Source organism: Trichosurus vulpecula, chromosome 2 (genome assembly GCF_011100635.1).
Source record: "Trichosurus vulpecula isolate mTriVul1 chromosome 2, mTriVul1.pri, whole genome shotgun sequence".
Classification (NCBI taxonomy): Eukaryota; Metazoa; Chordata; class Mammalia; order Diprotodontia; family Phalangeridae; genus Trichosurus; species Trichosurus vulpecula.
Genome location: NC_050574.1, coordinates 34,711,742 through 34,738,011, shown reverse-complemented (window position 1 = coordinate 34,738,011; position 26,270 = coordinate 34,711,742). Strand labels below are relative to the sequence as shown.

The 26,270-nt window shown below is 50.5% G+C and overlaps 3 protein-coding genes across 3 annotated transcripts in view; 1 reads left to right on the top strand and 2 right to left on the bottom strand.

Moving 5' to 3' along the window:
• LOC118839020 (zinc finger protein 850-like) overlaps positions 1-26,270 on the bottom strand; it is a 902,460-nt gene that overhangs the window by 635,710 nt on the left and 240,480 nt on the right. The gene's annotated exons all lie outside the window — the stretch shown is intronic.
• PRODH2 (proline dehydrogenase 2) lies at positions 896-4,604 on the bottom strand. Its single transcript, XM_036746451.1, has 10 exons — positions 4,296-4,604; positions 3,976-4,169; positions 3,686-3,821; positions 3,508-3,594; positions 3,344-3,424; positions 3,037-3,204; positions 2,770-2,936; positions 2,552-2,662; positions 1,355-1,440; positions 896-1,138 (listed from the first exon to the last, which is right to left on the bottom strand). Exons 1-10 carry the CDS (start codon positions 4,479-4,481, stop codon positions 969-971), a joined length of 1,386 nt encoding a protein of 461 aa, XP_036602346.1. The 5' UTR covers positions 4,482-4,604; the 3' UTR covers positions 896-968.
• Positions 9,642-22,923, top strand: KIRREL2 (kirre like nephrin family adhesion molecule 2). Its single transcript, XM_036747293.1, has 15 exons — positions 9,642-9,774; positions 18,255-18,404; positions 18,535-18,684; positions 18,912-19,072; positions 19,297-19,447; positions 19,579-19,684; positions 19,773-19,921; positions 20,188-20,315; positions 20,407-20,539; positions 20,622-20,722; positions 20,848-21,067; positions 21,316-21,427; positions 21,581-21,683; positions 21,888-21,971; positions 22,594-22,923. Exons 1-15 carry the CDS (start codon positions 9,642-9,644, stop codon positions 22,921-22,923), a joined length of 2,211 nt encoding a protein of 736 aa, XP_036603188.1.

Sequence of the window (26,270 nt, the reverse complement as noted above, 5' to 3'; positions counted from 1 at the left end):
GATCCTACTCAGTGGCTTCCTATCAAAGACCCCATAGAGTGATCCCTTAGCCTTTGCCCAGTCAAACTGCACAAAAGGGCCCTCCCCTGAGCTTCTCTCCAGTCAGACACCTCTTAAGGATAGCAGAGACCAAGACACCTTTCAGTTCCCTGTCCTGGTAATTCTGACATCCCCTGGAGGTTAGAGACCCCCTAGAGAGGGGCTCAAAGATGGAAATGTACCCCTCATTCCCTGCCCCCAGTTCAGAGAACCCATGGGCTCTGGGACCAAGATATCCACTTATTCACTGTTCCCCTGTTAAAGACCCCTCAGAGGGGCTCAGAGATGTAGGCACCCTTCCCTCCAGGCTCTCCTCAGCCAGACACCCCAAAGAAGGACCCTAGACACCTTCTTCTTAGAACCCCCAATCCCCAGACACCCTATAGAGGGACTCTTCTCACCTCTGCCTGCTCTGCAGTCAGAGGCCTCAAAGGAGAGCTTAAAGTCCAAGACAACATTCCCTTGGCCTGGAACCCCTACCCTCCCAAGATACCTAACAGGTCTCAGAAAACAAGGTACCTTCTCAATCTCCTCTCCCATTTCAGAGACCCCACAAAGGGGCTTAGAGAGTGGGACTCTTCCTTAGTCCCTATCCCAGTCTGACATCCTCAGAAGGGACTCCACCATTCAGCCCTTACTCTGTTTGAGACCTAGGCACCCTCACCTCCAATTCAGGGACTCCACAGAGTGGCTCAGACTGAAACCCTTATGGATGATCTCATCCAATCCTCTCATGTTGTGGATGAAGGAATTGATGCCCACAAACCTGAAGTTGCTTGCCCAGTGGTCAGAGAGACTACTAACAGGAAACTGCATTTCCTGGCCCCAACTCCAGACAGCAGCAGATAGTTAGACACTGTTTTCAATTAGAGACCTTTAATGTCAGATGTTGGGGTGAGGAGAGGGGAGGCCAGAAATGAGGTGGTGTCTTAAGGACGGCGAGACAAACGCCGAAGGAGCTCCTGGGTCAGCAACTCCTGCTCTCTCCTGGCCCCTTGAAGCACACTACGGTTCTCCTGGGCCCGGCGAAGCAGGTAGGGAATCACTTCGTCCAGAGAACCATAGGGGATAGACTTGTAGATGGCATAACCAGCCCGGCCTGGGTGAGAGAAGATAATCAGGGCAGGGGCAGGACTTTCTCTGGCGTTGTTCCTCCCACCCAGGCCCAGGCCTTGACTCACTATTGTGGGCTAGGATGGATTCAAGTTGTGGACAGAGAAGGGAAGAGGAACAACGCTGTCCCATCCTAACACTGGAAATTTTGCCAATGATAGCAGGGATTGAGAACAGGGTGGTCTGTGATGGGAACACATACCCAGGGCAAGGGAGACATGGTCACACATGCCCAGCAACTGTCCAAAGCAAACAGCACCATCCGGAGGAATGCCCAGATCTGACATCCTGTGGCATTAGGAATCACAATTAATGCCCTACAATAAACACTTAAGTACCCACTGTGTGTGGAGCTCTGTGCTCAGCGTTGGGATGGTGGATTAGGTTGGATCTGACTCTTGCCCCCCTGGAGCTCCCAGTCTAGTAGAGCTATAATGCATGATATTATGTGATTGCCTCAGAGTGCCGTGTAAAAGCCCTCCACAATCTGGCTCCCCCACCTCCTGAGTCTTACTTCCTATCCCTCCCACCTTCTAGTCTACTAGGTTCATGTACATGCTCCTGCTCAGAGATGGCATTACATCCCCTCCTCCATGCCTTTGCTTAAGGGGGGTTGCTTCCGCATGGCTGGAATGCAGCCCCTCCCTAGACTGCCTAGTTTGTACCAAGCTTTTCTTGTTCCCCTCACTTCTTGGTTCTCTCTTCCCTCTTGAAATTCTATTGCTTTACATTTACTTCTGTGCACACGTTTTATCTCTCCTGAGTAAGCTGGATGCTGCTTGAAGGCAGAGTGTTGTCTTTGAATCTCCAGGGCCTAGCACAGAGCCTTGCACTGAAGAGGTGCTAACGATGTTGTTTAATTGGATAAGGCCTTTAGTTACACAAAGGACAATGTAAAGTTAATAATAAACAAAAGACCCCAATTTATACAGCACTTTATCTCATCTGATCCTTATGACAACCTTTGGAGGTGGGTATAGCAGATAGTATCTCATTTTACAGATGAGGAAACTGAGGACCAGAGAGGTTCACAGCTCCAGTAGTTTCTAAGGCAGAATTTGGACCGAGGTCGGTCATGACTCTGTCAGTCCAGTCTTCTTTCCACTATACCAAATATCTTGGTGTGGCTGTGCCCTAAATCTGTCAAAGCAGGATTCTGCCTAATCCTTAGGATCTGTCACTGCCTCATAGGAATCTTGGACATGCCACTGAACCTCTTCAGACCAGTTTTCCTGCCCTTGAAATAAGGGGATTGAAATGGTTACCTCCCCAGTACCTCCCCAGTTCTGATGGTTTCTGAATCTCCAAGTCTCTCATCTTTGCTCCTGCTCTCTTTGGCCTTCCCTGCCTCCTTAGGGACACTCCCCAAGTTCCACCTCTCCTCTGGCCCCCACCTTACCGCTTAACTGCCTGGTGCACAGACTCTTCATTGTGGGAAGCTATCATAAGCTGACACCTCGGGCCCCAACGGCAAACATGTCCCAGCATCAACTCCAGGCAACGGCTATAACTGGGAAGATGGGTGAATGGGAAGAAAGGCATAGGAGTCCATGGCCCGGTTAACCTAGTCCAGGCCTCTACCCTCATCCCCTTCCGTGGGAGCCTGCTCTTGTGTACCTTCGGCATGTGGCCTCATAATCAGGCTGGGTAGGAGCTGCTGTCCCTTTATGCTGGGCAAGTGCCTGCTCTGTCTCCAGATATGCACCACGAACCAGCTTCACCCCAAAGCCCAGACCTTTCTGCTCTGCTGCTTCTGCTGCCTGATTCAGTCGTTCATATGTGTCCTGAGGTGGTGGAGAAGGTGGGGGATGTAAGAGGCCCAGGCCCTTCCCTCAGCCCTTCCCAGATGCTTCTGGGCTTCCTTTCCCCAGGCTTCCCTGTTACCTTGAGATAGGCCTGGTAGGTATTCCACACCCAGGGAGCCCCATCCCCATCAGCCTCCTCCCGGCAATTCCAGCGGACAGCCAGGGAAGACACAAACAGGGTCAGTGCTGGGTTCAGAAAGGTGTACTCAGCGTCCACCAGCAGCCGAACACCCCGGTTCCGGGCATACTGTGGAGGAGGAGAAAAGAGATGGGCTCACTGGACTCCAACTGTGGAAGGGAGATGGGGAGATAAGGGCTTTGTGCAAAATGAGAGTGAAGATAGGAGTTCAGGCCTTTGGAAGAATTGGGGCTGAGGTTAAGTTTACCTGAGCCACACGATGGAAGCGGCTCAGCGAGGCTTTGAGATGCTGGTTCTGCTCAGAGCTGAGGCTAGAAATCCAAAGGTCCTGAGGGAGAGCAGAACTCAGGTTCAGGGCTTCAGGGAGGCATTGATAAATACTTGGGGTAACAGCTGTTTGGAGATGCTCACCTGCCCACTTTCCATGGTATCAGCAAACCTTTCAGGACTTAGCTCCTTGGCAGTCCCAGGTTCCTTGAGTCGGAGTGTTAGTTCCTTCTGAAATGAGCAGAAGGGAAAGGGGAACATAGTTCAGGAATTCAGCTTTAGGCCCAGCCTCCCAACTTCTCCCCCATCTTAGATCTCTTACACAGAGTTGGGCGCTGGCTAGTGCTGTCACTCTGAGCTGCATGAGGACTGGCTGTGATGGCAGGGATCCTGGAGGCCCACAGGACAGGTCCACACAGTGCAGCATAGCATTCAGGTTTCCCTCATACCAGGCTTCTCTGCAGACCAGAGAGAGAACCCGATTTGTCAGGGTCCTGCTGGGCCTTTTCTTTCAGACTTCTCAGCCCCAACACTCCTCTCTTAGCCCCACCAACTTCCTTTCTCTTCCCAGCCCCATCTAGCATTTCACCCTCCCCTGATCCATGTTCTCACCCTCCCTGATCTGTCCCTGGCTCCTCCTCAATGGGCACAGCCAGCAGTGGCCGCAGCCCAAGTTCCTGGAGCTTCTGGACAGAGCCTTGCACCTCAGGCGTTGTCTCCCCAGCCACAAACTGCCCATACACTGAAGCCCGAAGTAGTGCTCCAGAGAGCCGGGAGCCCAGGAGCCTCCGGGACCAAGACAGAAGCTAGGTGACAGGAAGAAGGAAAAATAGAATTATAACGGGAAAATACTTTAGATTTACCTTAGAATTAGAATTGGGAATACCTTAGAGAATTCCCCCCTTGGAGGTCAGGACCAGAGGGACACTCACCGTTAGACCATAAGCAACCAGTGGAGGCCATGCACAGAGCCGCAGCACCAACAAGGCCCGGATTAGCTCCCCTGTCCTTTTCAGACGGAAAGCTTCTCCATCAAACCGCAAAATTGGCCTCTGGGCTCCTGAGCTCTGCAAAAAGGGGGTACCCCGAGATAGTAGTACTTGGCTGGTTCGAAGCATTCTGCCTGTCTCTTAGGCTCCAGTCTCAAAGGAAGGGAGCCTCAGGGCAATCAGTGGAACCAAAACCCCAGTTTTCCCACTTCTTGGGTAGTGTATGACCAATTAACTGGGGGGAACACAGTTGGGGTCAATGGCTCCTTGGTGGGCGGATAAGGGAATGGGTAACTCATTAACTAGACTTGGGACAGAGTTCAAGTTTGGGATAGGAGGCAAGGGAGGAAACCTAGAATTCTTAGGGGCTCTGAAAAATATATTCCCAGGTTTCTGTACTGGGTCAAGCTATTTATTACCTGATCATAGGATTAACAGCAGTCCTGGAGCTACTCACATGCCCCTTCTCTTCCCCAGTCTATCTCTTTAAGAAAGAGTGGCCTGAGCTTTGAGGAACAACCCTTGATTCCAGCACTATCCATAACAGTCTATTCCCGGCTTTAGTTGCTTTATTAAAGTTGCTTATTTTATCAATAAGAATGGTGGAAGAATGAGAAGCCTGGACCCCAAATACCATGGGTGGAAAAAAGGAGGGGGGAAGGAACTTATTACTCAGCCTAGCTGAGAGCCAAAGACTACCCCTATAGGGTCTCTGGCCCCTGGTTGGGTTCTTTGGGGGAGTATTATGCAATCTCAGGACCAAAGTGGAATCGGGGATGTTGCTATGGGTTCGCTGGGCTCAAATAAGCATAATTACTAGGCTCTAGGCTCATATTAGGGCAGCTAGGTAATGTAGTAATGTAGAGTACTAAGCCTGGAGAAGGAAATGGCAGTATCTTTGCCAAGAAAACCCAAATGGGGTCACAGAGAGTCAGACAGGACTGAAACAACAAAAGTTGATAGTTGGTTCATAGGGCTATGATTTTGGAGTCTGGGGGCCAACGTGTCATAAGAGCTCTTTGTGTGGGGTCCAGTGTGACTTTAAAGTACTGTTATTATGAGGCCTTTGGGCTCCTAATTGCCATCCATTGTGTGATTGTGAGACCTGTGGTAGTATTGTGGAATCTCTAGATTCAGATTAGCTCATAGGAATTCAGTTCAACATTTATCAAGAATCTCTCATGTGTAAATCGTTATATTAAGGACTGAGTATACCTCTGAATTTGATACAAGGTCATTTGAGGAAGAGAAAAATAATTGACAACTGGGAAGAGGGGACTGGAGAAGTTTTCATCTAGGACACCTTAGCATTATACCTTAATGGAAAATATTTCTGGAGATGGAGTGCCAAATTTGGAGAGCTGGCTTAAACATGGAATTTGTGAAGGGGGGTACTAGAGGAGTATAATGTAGTTCATGCTCCTGACCACTAGCTATGCTTTCTTCCAGAGATTTTGACTGGGAAGCCATTGGAAGGTAGAAAAATGTACGGCACTGTATACATTTCCCCAGATCCCTAAGTCCCTTCTTCCTTTCCTCTTGAAGAATCTTTCTACCACCAGATTTGGAGAGCAGAAGCAAAATGCTATGTTCTACCAAGTAACTCTTAGCCAGCATATTGTTTCTTTATATGATAAAGTGTGTGTGTGTGTGTGTGTGTGTGTGTGTGTGTGTGGCCTCATTGTGAATCGCCTGTGCATTGGGAAATGGGGATCAAAATGTACATGGCAGGGACAAGAGCCAAATCAAGATTTCTATAATTTTATGTTGGGGGTGGGGGAGGAGAGGATAAGAGGAGGAAGGTTCTTATGTCTTGCAAATGGGGCCACTCAAACATCTGAAAAGGCTTTTCTACCCCATACCTGTAACAAACTGCAATTGTGAAAGTCTGAAACTATAATTTCAGTGAGTGGACGGAGGACTTAACAGATCAAATACCTCCTTAATCAACCCCTTACTATATTTAATATGTCAGAACAATGTCCCATTTTCTTTTTCCATATCTCTAGATAAAAATCAAATCGGGGTCAGCCCTGTATGTCCCAGACCACAGTAGTCTAAGAGCTTGTAAGTCAGTGTCCTGTAATAAGGCATGAGGTTACACACTAGACAATGTGCTGATGAAACCACTGAACTGTGGGACTGAATGTACTGCCATCTGGTTACTTAGTAATGAAGTGAGAACCTGCTTCGGGGCATGCAGAAGGGAGAAAGTGAGCCACGTACAGACAATTCTTACTATATGGCAGCACCTCAGTTGTCACTTGGGACACCCACCAAGTGCACAGGCAGCCCATACCACAATAGACTGTATAGTTAGAGCTGGAAGTACAGCTGAGAAGTCATCTAGTCCACCTTCGACAGAGCCTCATTATGGGGGGAACAGAGAATCGAAGAAAAAGGATAGGATCTTTGCTGGGGGTGGGAAGGGATGATGCTAACTGATGAGAAAGAGAAAAGAGAGCTGCTCAGTTCTTACTTTGGTTTCTCTGCAAAGGAGAATGACCTTTATTGCTGGAAATGACTGAGCAAAAAGTACCAGGGAGTTGAGGAGATGATGAGGAGATAATGAGACATAGCACCACATTGCTCTTGGTGAATTCGAGTCAGCTGGCAGTGATGAATTACATCCCTGGACTGGGAAAGACCTGGCAGATGTGATTGTGGAGCCACTTTCAGTGGTATCTGAAAGATCATGGAAAATGGGAGAGATCACCCAAACTGGTGAAGGGCAAATATCCCGACAAATTCAGAAGGGAAGAAAACAGAGTCTGCAGGCTGTAGGCCAATAAACTTCACCTAGATTCCTGGGAAAATTCCAGAAAGAATCAATAAAGATATGGATGGTAAGCATGTAAAAGGGAAACAAATTTACAAAGTACCAGCTTAGTTTCATCAGAAACATATCATGCTAGACAACTTCATTTCCTTTTTGGAAAGGGTTAACTAAAGTAGTAGACGAGAAGGATACTGTGACTCCAGTTTACCTAGATTTCAGCAAGGCTTTTGAACAAGTATCTCATACTTTTCTTAAGGAGAAGATGGAGGAATATGGATTAGATAAGACATTCAGATGGATTCAGAGTTGGTTGGCCAGCTGGATCCCAAGTATTGTTCAATGCCAGCATGGCAAGAAGTTTCTAGTGGGGAAACATAGGAACCTATGCTTGGCCCTATGCTGTTTTAACATGTTTAGCAGTAACTTGGATAAAGGTATAGATGGCAGGTTTACCAGATTTGCACATAATACAAAGCTGGGAGGGATAGCTAACACAGTGGATGACAGAATCAGGCTCCAAAAGAATCTTGACAAGCATTGGTCTGAATTGAAGAAGATGAAGTTAGAGATAGATTTAAAAGTCTTGCACTTGGATACAGTAAAGTAAACATAAAAGCAATTTCACAAATAGAAGATGGAGAGGCACAGAGAAAGCACAATTGTTCAGAAAAAGACCTGAGGGTTTTAGTGGATTGTAAAATCAGTACAAGTCAGCTATGTACCATGGCAGCTGCAAAAGCAAAGGCAGTCTTGGGCTGCATTAAGGGGGCATAGCTTCCAAGAATAGGGAAGCTGTAGAATGCTGTTCTTTGCTTTTGTCAGACCTAATCCTGGAGTATTGTGTTCAGCTGTGATATATAAAAATTGACTGAGGGAGCTGGGCTTATTTACTCAAGAGAAGACTCGGGGTAACATGAGAGTTGCCTTCAGGTATTTGAAGGACTATTTGGTGGAAGGATTAGATTTGTCTTGTTTTGCCATAGAGAGCAAATTGAGGAACAATGGATAGAAACTGCAAAGCATCAAATTTAGACTTGATGCCAGTGTGATGACCTCTCTGGCTTCACTCTTCCAGACCTAGCTGGTTGAATCTCTTCCTTCAGAGTTCTAGGGGTAATCCTAAGGGGTTGGGATGGCTCTTCTCTAATGCTGTTGGCTAGAGCTCATACCCTGATGTGGTCCCCCACTGTTAGCCATCAGTTACTAACACCCTACTTCATTTAATCAGTTACCTCAAAGATAAATAGCAAGAACAGAAGTACAAACCTTTTTCTCAATATTTCACCTTGGTCTCTAGGGTGAGTGGGCTCAAACTGAATGCAATTTCTACATAACATCGATCCCAGCAAGTTCAGGTCTAAATGTGGCATTGCTACTAGGTGAATGTTAATGGAATGTTGGCCAACCTCTTCTCACAAATACTGCTGAGCTGGGTCCTGAAGGGCTGCTTCTCTAGGCCTCAAAGCTGACTGCAAATCCCAGCACAGGCTTCACTCCTGGACCTGGTGACTCAATCTCAATCTCTTGACCTCACAACATCATAGTCTCCAGTCTCCTTTACCTAAAATGAAAAAACAAAGGTAAAGACAAAACTGTCATGGAGAAAAAAATTACTACTGTGAATTTTAGGCACAAGTCTGCAGAACAATCTTTAACTAATTACCTTTTATCCATTTCCTGGGACCTTTGTCTTTGTCCTGTCACCTGATCCATTTCATGGGACCTTAAGAGGGAAAAGTCTAGAAAGGGTTCTTAGGCTAGAGAAAACATTACTTCTTAATATTTTCAGTTGAATTAAACAGTTTTTAATATTCTTCCACAGAACTCAGACCTGTATTCACTGACCATAGGTTCAACATTGGCTAGGTAGAACTCTTGGCACATCCCCTTACAGCATTGTCTCTCTTTTCTCATTTGAACTAGCAGGCTGGAAGGCAGAAGTTGAAAAAATAAATGAGTTCAACTAATCTATTGTAAATACATCCTCAGTTCTGTCTAGAAAGTTGTAGCCAATTGAAGAGGCTCTTCTTCACCATGAGGTTCGCAGACCAGAACTAGTTATGGAATGTCTGCACATGCTCCAAAGTCCATGTGGAAAGTCCATCAGCTGAGGATTTTGCACATGCTTGTAAAGACTGGACCCTTCGGCCAGTCTCCCATTACATTCACCACTCACTCTGAGCTTCATACTGGTTCAGGGTGAAAGTCTCCTGATGTGTCAGGAAAAATAGGCCGGTCTTTTCTTATACATCACAAAAAAATTCCTGATGAGTAGAGCTTGTCTGCAGACGTGCTGAGTATCCCTGCCTTAAAGGTCTTTAACCAGAGCCTGGGTAACCACTTGTCAGATATGTTATAGCAGGTTTTCTTTTCACGGTGGACTAGATGGCCACCAAATTCCCTCCTGACTCTCACATTCAGTGATTTTGCAAAAGGTTAAGTTACTTACCCCAGAGCCAAGCAAGTCGACCCCCTCAGAGCCCGGGACCCTGGGCCCCAAGAGTGTTGGTATGGCTTCTAGCGCAGCACCCACAGCCATCATCATAGGAAGCAACCCTTTGGAGCTGAAGCCTAGCAGCTGCTCCCACAGCCAGCGAAGACTGCAAAGAAAATTCTCGCTGCCCCAGGCCTTGACATTGCCAAGTCAGAACCTGATTTTTCTCAGAAATGACATGAAAGAAAAGATATTACTATCTTCTTTAATTCAGACCGTGGGACCTTTCCATCTGACTTGCAGCTAAAACCTTCCATATATGTTGTGTCCCCCATTAGAATGTCTTTTCTATTTGTACCCTCAGTGCTTTGTACGTTGTAACTGTTTAACAAACACTTTAAAAATTCATTTTCATTGATTTATTCAGTGTCACTGATAAAATAATGGTTGATCCGGAATTTGAACCCAGCTTTTCTGACTCCAAATACAATATTCTTTCCACTATACCTTCCACTATTACCTTCACTTGAAATAATTCTGGGAAAATAGGTTGGAGGCAAACTGTAAAGAGCTTTAAATGGCAAGCTGAAGATTTTGTATCTTAGCCTAGAGGCAATGGGAAGACACCTCAGCCCTACAATCTCCTCAAATTATCATCTTATATATCTTCTCTTTTCACGGCCACTCTTAGGGAAAAAATTGCTTATATTAATTTCCTTTACTTCTTCACATTCTACTCCTTGACCCTTTGCAAACTGGCTTTCAGTGATTAGTGTTGTGGGCTTCAAGTCACAAAGATCTGGGTTCAAATTTAGCTTCATATATTTGCTGTATGATCCTGGGCAAGTCACTTAACCTCTACCCTTGTTTCCTTAACTGTAAAATGGGGAGCAGAATAGCACCTACTTTGCAAGGTTGTTGTGAGAATCAAATAAGGTAGTAATTGTAAAGCACTTAGCAGTAGCTGGCACTTAATAAGTGCTTGGGCAGCTAGGTGGCACAGCAGAGAGAGTGCCAGGTCTGGAATCAGGAAGACTTGTTTTCCTGAGTTCAGAACTGGCCTCAGACACTTACTAGCTGTGTGATCCTGAGCAAGTCACTTCACCCTGTTTGCCTCAGTTGTAAAATAAGTTGTAAAATAATCCTCATCTGTAAAATAAGCTGGAGAAGGAAATGGCAAACTGCTCCAGTATCTTTACCACGAAAACCCCAAATGGAGTCGCAGAGTTGGCATGACTGAACAACAAAAAGTGCTCCCTCTCCCACCACTCAGCTGAAACTTCTTAAAGTCACCCATATTCTCCCAATTGTTAAGTGCATTGACTTTTTCTTACCCCTCATCCTTTTGGGCCTCTCAATAGCATTTGACACTGCTTACCAATCCTTAGACATACTCACTCCCAGGATTATTCTAACGCTGATCTGTCTTAGTTCTCCCTATTTGGCTTCTCCTTTTTATCCTCTTTGCTGGATCGTCATTGATGCACTGTCACCTGTAGATGGGTGTACCCCCAGAGCTCTTTCCTGAGCTCCCTCTCTCCATATATTCTTCCCTGGAGCTCTCATCAGCTCTCATGGGTTCAGTTATCTCTCTGCATATTCCCAAATCTGCATGTTCAGACCTGACTTTTCTCCTGTGTTCCAATCCCCCATAACTAATTGCCTGCTTGATATCTCCATGTAGATGTCCCATAGACCTCTCCAAAATGGAATTCTTTATCTTTTCTCTCTAAATTTACTCCTCTTTCTGTATGCCTTGTTTCTCTTGAGGGAACCACTCTTTCAGGTCTTGGAGCATTAGGATAATCCTCAACTCTTCCCTGTCCCTCCATTCCCATATCCAGTTTCCAAATCCTATGGATTCTACCTCCATAACATATCTGTCATCAGTCCTCAACTCACAGTGCCAGCACTCTAATTCAGGTCCTCATTACCTCTACCCTGAATTATAGCAATAGCATCGTAATTAGTCTCCCAGTCACCACTTTCTCACCTCTCCAAACTTCCACACAGCTGTCAATTTTTTAAAATTGATTTTTTTCAGAATTTACACACAGAGCACTTACATATGTGCAAGCAGAATACAAAAAGAAGATTGCATATGAAAATATTAGTCTATATAAACTACCTCTTTAAAAAAAAAGGCTAAGCCTGGCTGACTAATTATTATCAACTAATAATCATTTGCTTTTTAAAAAGTATATAAATAAATTCAACATGTTACTTTTCAAAATTGTCCTGCTTGTCTGTACTTCCTAATGAACTTCCTCTCATTATCTCTTGTACATTAAAGAATATTTCAGGGGCACTCTTCTTTTTTGGTATCATTATTTTAATTCTCCTTCCCCACCCCATTCTACCATTTAAAAGGGGGGGGGAAGGGAAGCCTTATAACAAATAAGCGTAGTCAAGTAAAACACGTCCACATAGTGATCATATCCAAAAATATGTCTTTCTGAACCTTAAATTAATAATCTCTCTCAAGCGGTGGGTAACATCCTCTGAATGCATGGTTTTCAGGGAGTCCAAAGATTCTTAAATTATCTTGAGCTATTTTCTAGGCAAGTTGGTTTTTTGTACATTCATTTTCAAATTTTTTTCAATCTTCTTATTTTGTTCTAATATTTCTTGTCTTATGGAGTCATTGATATCTATTTGATCTTTTCTAATTTTTAGAGAGTCCATTACTTGGACTTTCTCTTCTAAGCTGTTTATTCTCCTAATTCATTCCTCCAGATCTTTTATTTCACTTTCTAAAATCTCTCGATTGATTTCTTCTATGCATTTGTGTAGCCAGTGAAAATGACACAATAGAATAAGTGACTTTTTCTACTTGTGTGTCTGCACTGGTGCTGGCTTTTCTATTGCCCTAGACTTCTGGCTTTTTGCATAGTTCTGGGGTAGAAAAAAGTCCTTTATTCTATTGTGTCATTTTCACTGGCTGTCTCCTATGCCTGGAACTCTCTCCCTCTTCACCTGTGCTTCCTGGCTTCTTTCAAGTCTAAGCTCAAATTCCACCTTTTTTTTTGCAAGAAGCCTTTCCTAGTCCTTAATCTTAGTGCCTTCTATCCCAGGTTATCTCCATTTTATCCTGCCTATATCTTGTGGATACAGCGTTTTCAGGTTATTTCCTCCATTGGTCTGTGAGATCCTCAAGAGCAGGGACTTTTTCTTTCTTTCTTTCTCTACACTTAGCACAGTGCCTAGCACGTAATAGGTGCTTCAATATGCCTGTTGACTTAACTTCTCATTGGATTTCTTTATCATGATCTGGCCTGGTGTGATTTTTAGGGTTTTTTTGGAATAATGTAAGGGAACTCATCTGCCTGCCTCTGCTCAGGCAGCTATCTTGGTCAGAAGTCCACACAGTTGCCAAATTATTCTTAAAGTATTGATCTAACCATGTTATTCCCCTGCTCAAGAAACTTCAATGGCTCTCTGAAGCCTGTAAAAGAAAACACAAGTTTCTCCATTCCACCATTAAGTTCTTTCCCAATCTCCAACCTATCTTTCTACACTGATTTTGTACTTCTTCCTTTCATTCATTCCCACACTCCGGAAAGCTGGTATACTTTCTGGTCTCCTGCCTCTGTGCATTTCCACAGATGGGCTCATATTAGTGTTGTAGGGGTTTCTGAAATCATTTGGGATCACCTAGGTGTTATTGTGGGGTCTCCAGGTATAGTGGACCCAGTTTTGGAATTTCTATGCCCTCTCCTACCTCAGGAGAATTAGTTTGTAGTCTTTGGTCCAAGGTCAGATAGTCAAGAATGTTGTTCTAGTTTCTTGGGCCACTAATGAATGCTTTGGGATTTCTTATAGGGTCCTCTTATAGAGGTTCACAGAGGTGCTGACTTGGTTGGGTTCTTGTCAGAGCATATGTGATGGGGGGCCTTGATCTCTATAGTAATGTGATGGATCATCTCTAGGTTCAGGCTGGGCTACTATTTCCTCTTGTATCCATTCCCTTCTCTTCCTCCAAACACCCACCTCACACTGGACTACTTGTGATAGCCTCCTAATTAGTCTTCCAGCTTCTAGTCCCTTCCTTCCCTAGCCAGTTTGCCTCCTCTGCACAAAGCACTAGTATGATGTCACTCCCCTGCTCAAGAACCTCCTGGGGCTTCTCATTGTCTTTGCCCCTTACAGCCTGGTTCACAGCTGCCTTTCCAGGCTTACTTCGCCTTCCTCCTCTTCACATGATTTTTGTTATAGCCAAACTGGCTATAGCTCAGAATTCCATCTCTCACCTTCATGCTTTTGCCTAGACTATCCCCCATGCCTAGAATGCACTTCCTCCTTCCTTCTGTCTCTCAGAATGCTGAGCTGTCTTCAAGGCCAAGCTCATGAGTAGTTTCCACCTCCTTTGGAAAGCCTTTCCAGAGCCTACTGTATATTCTTTTCTGTTCACACATTGTTCTCTCCTCCCCAGGAGAATGTAAGCTCCTTGAAGGCAGGAATTCTTTTTTGTTTTGTCTTTGTATCCCTGTCACCTCAGTATTTACCACCTTTCTCATACCTCCCCTTTATGTGTTGTAAACTCTTGAGGGCAAAGACTGACTTGCTTTTATTTGTATTTCTAATGTTTAGCACAGTTCCTGGAACATAGTAATCACTTTAGAAATGCTTTTTCATTGATTCATTCATGGGAGCCTGGAGCCTCTGGGGTCCAGTTGGGGTCTCCCAGGGATATTATTATGGGATTCTTGATTTCCCAGTAGGCCTACAAATATATTACTCTGGGTGGGATGCTATTATTATAGGGTGTTTGAACCTACTTGGCATTAGTGTTATTTTGAGGTCTCAGTGGGCTCATGGGAGTGATTGTGGCATTCCTGGGTGCCTGCTGGACTTAGAACAGTATTATGTTGGGGTCTCTGGGACCAGATGGGACATCCTCTTGTGTTCCCTGTGAGGTTTCCAGGAAGTTCACAGATGACTTACTGTGGAATTTCTGAATTCCCACTGAGTACCCAGGGCTGCTTGGCTGACATTTTTGCACCCCCTGCTATATGTGTTTGTTATTATGGTATCTGTAGTATCCTTTTGGTCTCACACGGTTGTTATATCATAGGGAAGGCCACCAGCTGTGTTTTGTGGGGTCTTCCTGGCCCCAGTGGGGACTCAGGGATCTTACCTGTTGTATCTCTTGAGCTCCAGCTAGGTTATGGAAGTGGTGGTGTGGGATATATGTGCTTCTCACAGTACTTAGGGTAGGATTCCTTAGGTCTCACAGGCATATTGATTTGTGTTCCCTGACTTCAGCTGGCATCACAAGGTGTTATGGGACCTCTAGGTCTGTGGTGGGCTCAGGGGGTAAAATTGGGTGATCTACAGGTCCCTTCCTGGACATTGGGAGTTTTTCCAGGGTTTCTGAGCTTAATAAATGTTAACTAATGAATAAATGTTGTTTCTTGTCAGTTACTCTGTTTCTTCCCTTACCACATCCTATAATTCCTGGACCATATGCTGATGTCCCTTGTAGGGGATAAGCCTCTTCTGCTCTCATTTTAGCTTCCAGAGATTTACTCACACAATCACGTCACTCCACACACCCCCATCTCAGATTCCTTCCTTATGAAAATTTCCTCCCACCATATTCCTGAACACCTCCTACCCAGTTTTTAGCTCCCCCTGTTGAGGGAAGACTGTTTTAGAGGGAACCCCAATTTCCAGCTCTCTAAACCCTCTCATGTCACTTCCCCTCTGTTCACCTACTCCTTTAGATTTCTATTTCTCTTCTTCCTTGCCCCAGCCTCTTTTCTCAAAATTTTCCAATTCTTTTCAGAATTTTTGTCTCCTTCTGCCCTCTTTCCAGATCATTCTCAGAGTCCTCATTTCCTTTCTGTAGTCACCCCAAGCTGCACTCCCCCAGGGAAGCCAGCTCTGGAGAATCTAGGGGATCTTGGGGACTGGTGTGTGAGCTGTTAACGGGCAAGAATCCAAGAGCACAAGGATGGAAACTGGAAGGCCACAGCCCTAGGGTCCCTGGGTGGTGGAAGGGTGCATAAAGAAGCCGGGTGCTTGGGAGTTGGATTGGAGCTGACTGGAGCTGGGTACCACCTGTATCTGGAATGGGGACCATTAGGGTTTGTGGTGCCTCAGATCAGTCTGCCTCAATCGAGGGTGGTTATATACCAAGGGTCTTAGAAGCAGAAAAAAGGTCTGGGGCACTTGCCTTTAGCCAGGAATATCATCATCTTTAATTAGCATCAGATCTCACCATCGCCCTTCACTTCTCCTCCCCCAGCACTTTTATTTTCCTTCCCTTTGCCCAGCAACGGCTTATTTCCTGACTTGGCTCCCTAGGGCCCCATCCCAGATGCTCCCTCTTTCCATCTCCATCATGGGGGGTAGGGAGCAAAAGTGTCTAGGGAGAATTGTTCACAAGTTTCCTTACTCCAGTCTCTGCTCTGCCTACCTTTCCCCTGCCCCTGATAGCTCTGGAACCCAGGCATTCAGCCAGATGTCTAGTGTCTGCTGATCCCCAAATCCTCAGGCAGCGCAATGTGGGGGGGGCTATGGTACTGAGGTAGGCATCTGGATTGGTGGCTAAATCCAATGAAGTTGGGTGATTTAAGGCCGGATTTCTGACCCCGCAGGACATGGCATCCTCTCAGAGTTGAGCCTGGGGCATCTGCTCCCTTCCTTTCCCCGCCATTTGAATCCTCAGGCATCTAGCCTCTCCTCAGAGACCCAGGCGTCCAGTCCTCTCCCCACCCTCTCCTCAGGACACCCAGGTGTTCAGCTCCCCAGTCTCACCCCCCACTCCCCACCCCAGAGTCTGAGGCATCCATCCCACCCCTATCTTTCCCTTTTTCTAGGGACCCAGGTGCTGGTCTTCTGTTCCCTAGTTGTGGGAAGAGGATATTTCTCAGGGATATGCCCTCTTCCCTCCCACCTGCCTGTCCCAGCTGCCCCTAGACCCCTTTGGGCCTCGTGGGAACTCACGGCTGGGACCCTCATTGAACCGTCAGGACAAGCTGTTCGGTTCCCAGCCTCCTAGTCCCTGGCCCCTCCTACTTTTCTTGTGTCTCCTGGGTGACCACAGAGGCAGTGAAGAGGCAGAGGGAGGTGTGGGGACTTGAATGCCGGAGATCTTGCAGGGGGTGGGGGTGGGGGGGTGGCCACAAGAGATAGAAGACAGGATGCTTAGTCCTATGGATAACTGTGGACAGGATGTCTGGACCCCCAAAGACATCTGGGGGACAGGATTCCTGGTTTCTGATTTTTAAAAAAGGCAGGGGGAAGGGTTGGCAGAGTTTGGTATTAAGAACTTCACCCTATAGTATCCATAATCAGACTGGGAACTCAAAACGAGGATGGGGTCCCCAGGACCAAGGGTGGACAACCTCCCCCGTGGCTGAGTTTCCCCCCAAACTACTGACCCTGATCTGACCTTGCTCTCAAGCTAAAAATAGCCCTACATCCCGCAGCTGGAACCCCTGAGGCCTAGACCGTTTTTATCTTCTTTTCCACTTGGGGAACCCTGGAGATTCAGCTTCCTACCCCTAGGGCTCTGCCTGAGCGAGTTTGTTCCACTAACTGAACGAGCTCCTTCCCTGGAGCCCAGAAATGCAGCCATGCCCCAACCAGAGAACCTGGCATTTGGTCCCCTAAACCCTATTCCTATGTTAGGACCCACTCCTCTGTCCTCTAGCCCACTGCTCCTCTTCCACCTCCCCTCACGACAGGTGGCTCCCCCCACTACACACTCCCCTTCCTAAACTCTCCCCCTCCCCCCAGTCTCTAATTCTCAGCCTGAGGAGGGTTTTCTCAATGGGGAGGGGCGTGTCCAGTTGGGGGCGGGGCAGAGGAAGGCTGCCTAAGTGTGTAGCCAGGCCCAGCCCCCCCGGGACTTACTGAGCATCAGGCAAGCAGAGAGGCTGAGAGCAGAAGCCAGAGCCAGGTTTCCTGGAGCTTGAGCCTGAGGGGTCACGGAGCCCGCCTTGGGGGCCAAGGGGCAAGAGCTATCAGAATTTCTTCTCCCTGGGCCAGAGGGAGCAGAAGTGTGGGTGGACGCAAGACGAGCATTTTGGTGGGGACTGCTATTAGCACAGAAAGTTTGAGGACTTGAGGGAGCCACAAGGACGCCAAGATGCTTTTATTACACTTTCTTCTATTCCTCCTCCTCCTCGGTTCCAATGCAGGTACTGGCGGGATAGGATGGGATGGGAAAGGATGTGGACTAAGGTACTAGTCTCTTGGATGCCTAGGTTGAGTGGGAGGAAGGGAGTAAAGGAGGGACAGTGCCCATGTACCCCAGTTTCCCCATATGTTCTTTCAGCTCTAGTTGGTGGGGTGGGAGAGGCTCTCAGAGCCAGGAGTACCAGCTCCAAGATTCAGGGAGGGAAGGACAGAAATAAGTATCCTTGTTACCTCAGGCTGCCTGGATTAGCAGCAGCAGCATTCCAGGATAAAAGGAAGGTGACAGGCCTAGATGCCTGAGTCCTGGGGAGAGGGACTGGTGGACTGGAATTCTTTTACCTTACACAGAAGATCATTGAGGTTTGGGAGAAAGGAAGAGGCTGGAGTAGCCCCTTGAGTCCCATTCTGCTCCCTCCCCTACCTTGGAGGGGGAGGTCTAACTGGAGGTCTGGCCATTCCCAAGCCTGTGATAGGGTCTGATGAAGGTTTGGCACACTGCATCTCCCTGAGAGGCTCTGACTTATCTTTCTCCTCACGCCAGGCCATGCTCCCCACTTCATACAGCAACCGGAGGACCTGGAGGTTGTCCTGGGGGAGGAGGCAACACTCCCTTGTGCTCTCAGCGGCTACCATGGCTTGGTTCAATGGACAAAGGATGGATTAGCTCTTGGAGGTGAACGGGATCTGCCTGGTGAGAACTCTGGAGTGATTTAGGGGCTGGAACATCTCTGTAAGGGGGATTAGGGAAGTCTGGATTGAGACTGTCTAGGCTTGGATTTAGAAATATGAACCTTCCCGCTTTTGTGCTGTGCCTCCCCCAGGGTGGTCTCGTTATTGGATAGCAGGAGACAGGGCCAGTGGCCACCATGATCTGCACATTGGGGCAGCTGAACTTGGGGATGAAGCATCCTATGAGTGTCAGGCCACCCAGGCTGCCCTTCGCTCCCGGCCTGCTCGGCTCCAAGTACTGGGTGAGTAACTCCTGATCCCTTTTCTAGCTGGGACTCAGGCATTTGCCCCTACTCACGAGCCCAGCCCCCTCCCATCCCTAATTCATGTGCTTGGCTTCAGAGACTCCAGGTCCCCCAAGTATCTGCCTCCACTGTTACCCAACTATCCCTGATCTTGCTAGGCACAGGATGGGGTCTCTGATGAGATATGGAGGTCTGGAGGTTCAGTGTTCTCCTCTTCTCCTCAGTTCCCCCAGAAGCACCAGAGGTGCTAGGGGCCCCAACTGTGGCTCTGGTTGCTGGGGTTCCTGGGAACCTGACTTGCCGGACCCGAGGTGGAGCTCGCCCCATCCCTGAGCTGCTGTGGTTTCGGGATGGTATCCGTCTGGAGGGAGCCAGTTACAGCCAGGTCAGATTATAATCTGGAGCTGTCTCCTACTTCACAGCATGGGGAGGACAGGGAAGGAAACACATTTATTTATGGAGAATTTGTCAAAAGTTTTGGAGGTAATAGTGACCTTAGACTGGGGCAGGAGGGATGAGAAATAAGCCAGGCCATTCCCTCGGTGAGGGTCAGAGAGGTGAACCACCCCTCACCCATTCCTTTTTTCCATCCACCCCTAACCCCCCCAGACCCTGCTGGCCAGTGGGATGCTGGGAGCAGCTGAGAGCTCCCTCTCAATCACCCCCTCTGCCCGGGATGATGGTGCCTCCTTCATCTGCCAGGCCCGAAGCCCAGCCCTGCCCACGGGGAAGGACACTGAGGTCACCCTCAGCCTGCAGTGTAAGTGAAAACCAGACTTCTGAGTTCTGTAGGGGACTTGAGGGGATCTTGGGCAGAGAATAGTTGCTTGAGGAAAAGGATGTTGGGCAGGTCCTTCTTTGCTCTGACTTCGATCTCCTCCCATCTCCTAGACCCGCCTGTGGTGACCCTGTCTTCAGAGCCACAGACAGTGCCTGAGGGTGGGAAGGTCACATTTCTGTGCAGAGCAACAGCCCATCCGCCAGTCACTGGCTACAGGTGAGTTCCTGCAAATACTCCCAGCCCCCAAATGACGGCACTCTGCCATAGAGCCTCCACTCCAATATTGATCCTTCCCATCTCCCAGGTGGGCAAAAGGGGGATCTGTACTTCCTGGAGCTCGGGGGCCCCTTCTAGAGGCAAAAGCTGATGCTTCCTTCCTGACTGAACCTGTGTCCTGTGAGGTGACCAATGCAGTGGGCAGTACCAATCGTAGCACAGCATTGGATGTACAGTGTGAGTAGAGTGGGCAAGACCTCAGCTGCCAAAGAGGCAGTGACTGAGGAAGGTCCCTGCAGGGGCTGAAGAATCTGTTTTCCAGGGTTCCTGCAGGCCTTGGGAAATCTCAGAGCCTTGGTTCCTCAGGTGCTAGGGCCCTCTGATGCCTTGGTATCTAAAGGACTAGGAGGGGGAGGTTAGGAGCTCTGCATGCCTGAGGCTCTGAATTAGGAGACAGTAATCCTGGGGCCTCAGTCTCACAGGCAACCTCCCTTTACCTCCAGTCGGTCCTTTCCTCCTCTCTCCGCCTGAGCCAGTGGCTGTGGATGTGGGAGAAGATGCCTCTTTCACCTGCACCTGGAAGGGAAACCCGCCCCCACGAGTGACATGGACGCGCCGTGGGGGGACGAAGGTGAGGGATGGAGTGCTGGGGGCAGAGGCTCTGGATATAGCTCATCTCCTCCTTCCCATCCCCTCTAATGACTTTTCCCCATGCTCCCCAGATCCTGGGCTCGGGGCCCACGTTGCGTCTGGTGTCGGTGGGGCCGGGGGACGCCGGAAATTACGAGTGTCGAGCAGAGCCAGGACCTTCGGGAGTGGGGGGCGGACTGGGGGAGGCAACCCTAACTGTTCATGGTGAGCAGAGGTTTGGGGGCGGGAGGGGATAGGCCAGGGTGAGGGACAGGGTCATCTCTGACTGGACCTTGAATACTCCCAGGCCCCCCAGCAGTGACTGCCCTGCATTCACCCCCTGCTGCTCTGGGAGCCCCAGCCCGGCTAGAGTGCTTAGTGCTCGCGTCTCCAGCACCCGAGGCAGTGGTAAGCTTTCCTAATCGATCCCATTTCCCTCTTTTCTGAGGCTCCGGCCCGGGCCCCTACACCCCTGACCCCCAGACTCCACTCCCTACGGCCAACCTTTCTCTGGTCTCTTCTTCCCGCCCCAGGTCTGGTCCTGGGGCGAGGGCGCACTCGCCTCGGGTTCTCGAGGCCGCTTCCTAGTAGAGACATTCCCCGCCCCAGGGGCCACAGGGAGTGGACGACGGGGATTGTTGTCGGTGCTGCACATCTCCGGGACTCGGGAACCGGACTTCGGTCGAGACTTCAACTGCAGCGCTCGCAACCGGCTGGGCGAAGCAGGAGCCCGGGCTGGCCTGACCCGCACTAGTGAGCCCTGAGGACCCCTGGATTCCCAAAGTCCCCAGAGAACCAGGAGACCTCCCAAATCCTTGTAAATCTCCCAAACCTAAGGCACCTGGGCTCAGGCCCCCAGCACCTCCACATTCCCCAGGGACCCCTACCTTTGTGGCCCCTAAAAACTCCCCAAATTGACCTACTTTCCAGATTGCTTGGATCTTCGCCCTGGGCTCTCCAAACTTTTCCTTAACCCCTTCGTCCCCTATGTCCCCTCCCAGACCCACTGCCCCTGGTGCGGATCGTGGCCGGAGTGGCTGCAGCGGCTACTGCCTTACTACTACTGCTCATCGCGGGGGGCGCCCACTGCTGCTGGCGCCGAGGCCGAGGTCAGTGTAGTCGCAGCTTCCCTTCGAGGTCCGCCCCCCAACCCCAGCCCGGTCCCCGCCTCTCTCAGCCTGCCCCACAGTCCCTCATTGTTCAGTTTTCTCTGTTTCTGGGGTGCCGCCCTCTAGCTCCGCCTTCTCTCCCACCCTCAGGCTCCAGAGCAAGGATCTCCAAGAGGGAAATACTGGTGCAAATCACTGACAGCGATGGTTCCAGCCCTCCAGCCCCCGAAGAAGAGGAGGAGAGGAGCCGGGAAGACCCGGTATGGACCTCTGGACGCCCCTTTGCGCGGAGAGCCCCACGACTCCCATGAGCCCCGCGAGGTCGGGGCCCAGGAGCTGAAGGCTGCCGAAACCCTAGTCGGAAGTGGCGTCCTGGGCGGTGGCTCACAGGGCTGGAAGCCCCCCCACACACATCCACACACACCCACACACCCTCAGTGATAATCATGATCTCCTCCCCTCAGGTCCCCAGCTGTGAGTCCGCGGGCACTAACCTCACCAAGCCGACCGACCTCGCGGGTGATGAGGAGGCGGGGCCTGAGTCCAAGGTGGGCGGGGCATGGTGAGGGCGGGGCCTGGGGCCCCTCCCATATCGGGCTTTATATCTGTTTATGACTTCTTGCTTCCGTCTCTCTCTGGGTGCCCTCAGTCACCTCCCTGCTTTCTCTTTCCATCTCTTACTCAGTCCTTCCCTCGGGTCACCTTACCCCCTTATTCAATCGCTGTGTCTTCTTTGTCCTGGCATGCCCACTGTGTCGTCCTAATTCTCATCTTTCCCTTCACTGGCACATCGTTGCTGATATGTGTTTTCCTGTCTTCCCCCCCTCCTAATTTCCCAGCCCCACCCATAAGCCTTTCCACTATTGCTTGGGGACCTCCTCTGTCTTGTACCCTGTGTTTCTCCCTCTGTGTCTCCTTGTCTATCAGCCCCTACTCAATCTCCCTACTTCTCTCTGTTGTCTCCCTGTCTCCATCAAACCTGTTTCTGGTGTTTCTTGTATTTCTCCTTGCCCTTGCCCATAAGTGCCCTCCCATCTTTCTGCCCCCATTATAGTCTATATCTATCTCTTGTGTCTCTGTTGCTTTCCCCTGGGCACCTTCATCTCCGTTTTTTCCTTATCTCTATCAGTCTCATTTTTAGTTTTGTTTTTTTTTTTAATCTCCTCCTAGGATCCCACTAATGGCTACTATAAAGTTCGAGGTGTGAGTGTGACCCAGGACCCTGGAACTGCCCTGTTCTCCTCTCCAGCCTCCCCTGTCTTCCCTGGCAGCCCTTCTGGATTCTATGACCTTACCCCTCACCTGGCTGTATTCCCCTCAGACCTAGGTGGTCTCTACAAGCCCCGGGATGGTTACCTCACCACTCCATACACCCGTGCTTTCACCAGCTATGTCAAGTCCACACCCTATGGGCCCCCTGACCCAGCTCCTGGGCCCCCTCACTTTTCCTACACTGTCCTCCCTGTTCCTGGCCACCAGCGCCTTCAGACCCATGTGTGACCTGCCCTTCAGATTGATAGCCGGTCACCTATTCCAGCCAATGGGAGACTTCTGTAAAGTCTCCAGTCCTTTCTTGGGTGATGAAAAACTGGTCCAGTCATTGGGCAACCAAGAAGATTTCCCCCTCAAGATAGCAACCCAAGTCTGAGAATGGGGGGAGGGGGGGGGAGGATGAGCAAGACTTTGATGGACAGCTGGCCCAGCAAATGGAAAAGACCAAAGTGTAACATGCCTACCAGTTCACTTTAGTCAAGAAAACTCCAAGTGGCAGGTGGACTGGGGTGGGCTCTCTGGAAGGGGAGGTATACAGAGTAGTGGCAAAGATGGAATCAAGGGCACACAGATGTATTGTTTCCAATCAATGGATGGGAAAAAAGTCATTCCTGGCCCAGGAAGCAGATTCATGATGGTGTGAGGACCAGGAACTGGTGCTCCTCCATTGCCTGGTAGATGCTCAAGCTCATGGAAACTGTGCCAAGATGGCTCCTGACATCAGGAATCTAAGATGGTGGAGTCAAGGTGGCCACACCATCCTTCTGCAGGGAAGGAGGGAATTTGGGGCACATCTCTTAGGGTGACCCCATTGCTGAGGCAAATATGAATTTGGAAATGTGGGGTGGGTGTTGGGGTTTGAATATTTATGTTTAATTAAAAAAATGGAAAATGTATGTGTGAGAAATCTTTTACCATCCAGCAACCAGCCCAGGGGGCCCATGTAAGTCAAAGACCAGTTCTGATGGCTGAGGGGTTACAGGTGTCAGGGTCCCAGCCTACCCCTTCCCCTCTCAGACCCAGGCGTCCAGGTTCCCAACCCATTCAGTGCCCCACTCCCCATTTCAGCCACAGGTTCTGGGGTCTGAAAAGCAAGAGTTGGGATGAGGGGGCTGGGGGTTCTGGCACTTGGGTCCCCCACCTACCCTGCAGCCAGACTTTGTCCACAGGTTTAGATCCCTTCTGCCCCAGTTCTTCTGAACCTTCCGGGCCCAAAGGAAAATTAGCCGAAATGGTCCCAATGCAGGAACCTTGCTTTACTTCTCCACCTCCGCTCCCAAGGCAGCCCATGGAGTGGCGGTGAGTGGAGATGCCGTCATGTTTGAGGTTTTGGCACTCCCTCGTATCTAGGACGTGGAAGCGGGATGCCCAGGGCATTGACGGGGAGCCACCCCTGAAGGTCAAGGGACTGGGAACATAGATCGCCCAAGCATGGCGGGGTCCCCAAAAAGATCCAGGAGGAGATTTAGGGCCCAGAGCGTGCAGCAGGGCAAGCGCTCTCACCCGCGCTATTGTCCCGGCCGGGGAGGCGGGGCCGGGGCGGGGCTGCCGGCGCCGGCGCAGCCCGGGGCTGGGGGGGTGGGGGGGCAGCGGCAGGAGTAGGCGGCGGCGGTGCTGGGAGCTCCTGTCACCGGCGGGCCCAGGGCGGGGAAACCCGGGGGAGGGGGCTGGCGGAGTGAAAGGAGGGCGACCAACCAAGGACTGGGGGAAGGGTAGGGCGAGCTCGTCTGAGCCAGGAGGAAGGCCGGCCGAGCCGAGGAAGGAGATCGCGGGCCCAGGGCTCGCTGCAGGGCCGGGCAGGGGAGACAGAAAAGGGGGCTCCGGCCCCAGCCCCGGCCCGGACATGGGGTCAGCGAACCCCGTGGCCCGTGGACTCGGCCGCCGCCTCGGTTCGCTGCTGCTGCTGCTGCTGCTGCTGCTTCCAGCACCCGGGAGCTCATCCAGGGGGACGCCTAGCCCTGGGGAGGTGAGACTCACGCCCCCAGCTGCGGGTGAGGTGGGGGACCCAGATGCCCAGAGCCCCCAGCCCTCCACATCCCACCCCACCCCGACTCTCGCTCTGCAGTCCCCAGAACCTGCGGCTGAAATGGGGGGTGGGGCTCCGAATGGGTTGGGGGCCTGGACGCCTGGGAGGGGGTGGGCGGGCTGGGACCCTGATACCTGAGGCCCTGAGCCAGCCGGACCCTGGTCTTTGAGAGGAGAGGGTTGGTGAGGATAAAAACGCATGAGTGCCAGATGGGGCAAGGGCTGTAGGACGAGGACGTTTAGGCCCTTGAGTGGGGTAGGGGCTGAAGGCCTAGACTCCTGGGTCCTTGCATCTTGGCCTAGGGGACCCAAACACCGGGGTCACGGGGTGAGGGAGTGAACAAAACCTGAGAAAGACTCATGTCTACAACGCCCCTCACCCCCGCGAGCCAGAGAGGATGGGGGTGCGGCAGTGGGAAGGAGGGTCGGTCTCCGCGGAAACCAGCCGGTGATGCCAGGCGATTCACCTGGGACCCAGTCTCCATGGCGACCCCCCCATCCCCTCCGGAGCAGTTGCCTTGGCAACACCATCTGTACCGCAGCGGGGGCTGGGGCCTGGAGGGGACTAGAGATGGGGCCTGGATGCCAGGGTCCTCGAGGGGGGCGGGGTCTAGGGGATCTGGATGTCTAGTATCCCCGATGTCGGGGTCGGGACTCCTGGGTCCATGAGGGGGCGGGGCCGTGGGCTGGAGCCGGCAACCCAGACTCTCGGTTCTTCGCTCTCATGGTTCTTGCTCTTTTCAGATGGCGGGGGTCCCTCAGGTGGCTGGGCTCTGCGGGCGGCTGACCCTACACAGAGACCTGCGCACAGGCCGCTGGGAACCTGACCCTCAGAGCTCACGCCGCTGCCTCCGAGACCCGCAGCACGTGCTGGCCTATTGCAGACAGGTGGGCGGGGCCTGAGGGGGCCGGGCCGGGCCAGGGGTCTGAGGGGGAGGGGCTTAGAATGGTCCGGGCATGGGTGGGAGGGGACCTTTGGGGATGGATACTCTGCAGAAACGTGGAAGCTGAGCTGAGGTCTTAGGATTCAGCAAAAGCACTTGGGAGGGGATTTGGGTAGGAGTAAGGAGGACCGTGATCCCCCTTCTCCATGGAGCCCCCATCCCATTCCCCCACCCCCAGGTGTACCCTGACCTCCAGATCGGCCGCGTGGAGGAGGCCTCGCGACCCATTCCTATGGAGCGCTGGTGTGGGAGTGCCCGTGGGACCAGATGTCCCCACCACGTGGTGATCCCCTATCACTGCCTGCGTGAGTGAAAGGGACCTTGACCCCAGGTGTCGCTGAGATGGTGGGAGCAGGGACCCGAATACCTGGGGAGTAGGTTTGGGGAGGTCTGGGCAGGATAGGGATTATTTGGAGGGGGAGGGGGGAAAGGAGGGAGGCTCATTTGTCTCCTCGCATACTCCTACAGCAGGTGAATTTGTGAGTGAGGCCCTTTTGGTCCCCGAGGGTTGCAAGTTCCTGCACCAGGAGAGGATGGATGAGTGTGAAGGCTCAGCCTACAGGCACCACCAGGCCCAAGAGGTGAGCCCCAGACTCAGGCATCCCG

Bases quoted from the DNA above. Each gene is read 5' to 3' on its own strand.
- PRODH2 (XM_036746451.1), bottom strand. From the start codon at position 4,481: ATGCTTCGAACCAGCCAAGTACTACTATCTCGGGGTACCCCCTTTTTG. The intron at 3,205-3,343 runs GTAAACTTAACC...CCTCCTCCACAG, and splicing joins GCTTCCATCGTGTGGCTCAG to TATGCCCGGAACCGGGGTGT. The intron at 1,441-2,551 runs GTAAGGTGGGGG...CTAATGCCACAG, and splicing joins GTGCACCAGGCAGTTAAGCG to GATGTCAGATCTGGGCATTC.
- KIRREL2 (XM_036747293.1), top strand. From the start codon at position 9,642: ATGGCTTCTAGCGCAGCACCCACAGCCATCATCATAGGAAGCAACCCT. The intron at 19,073-19,296 runs GTCAGATTATAA...TAACCCCCCCAG, and splicing joins AGGGAGCCAGTTACAGCCAG to ACCCTGCTGGCCAGTGGGAT. The intron at 20,723-20,847 runs GTAAGCTTTCCT...TTCCCGCCCCAG, and splicing joins CTCCAGCACCCGAGGCAGTG to GTCTGGTCCTGGGGCGAGGG.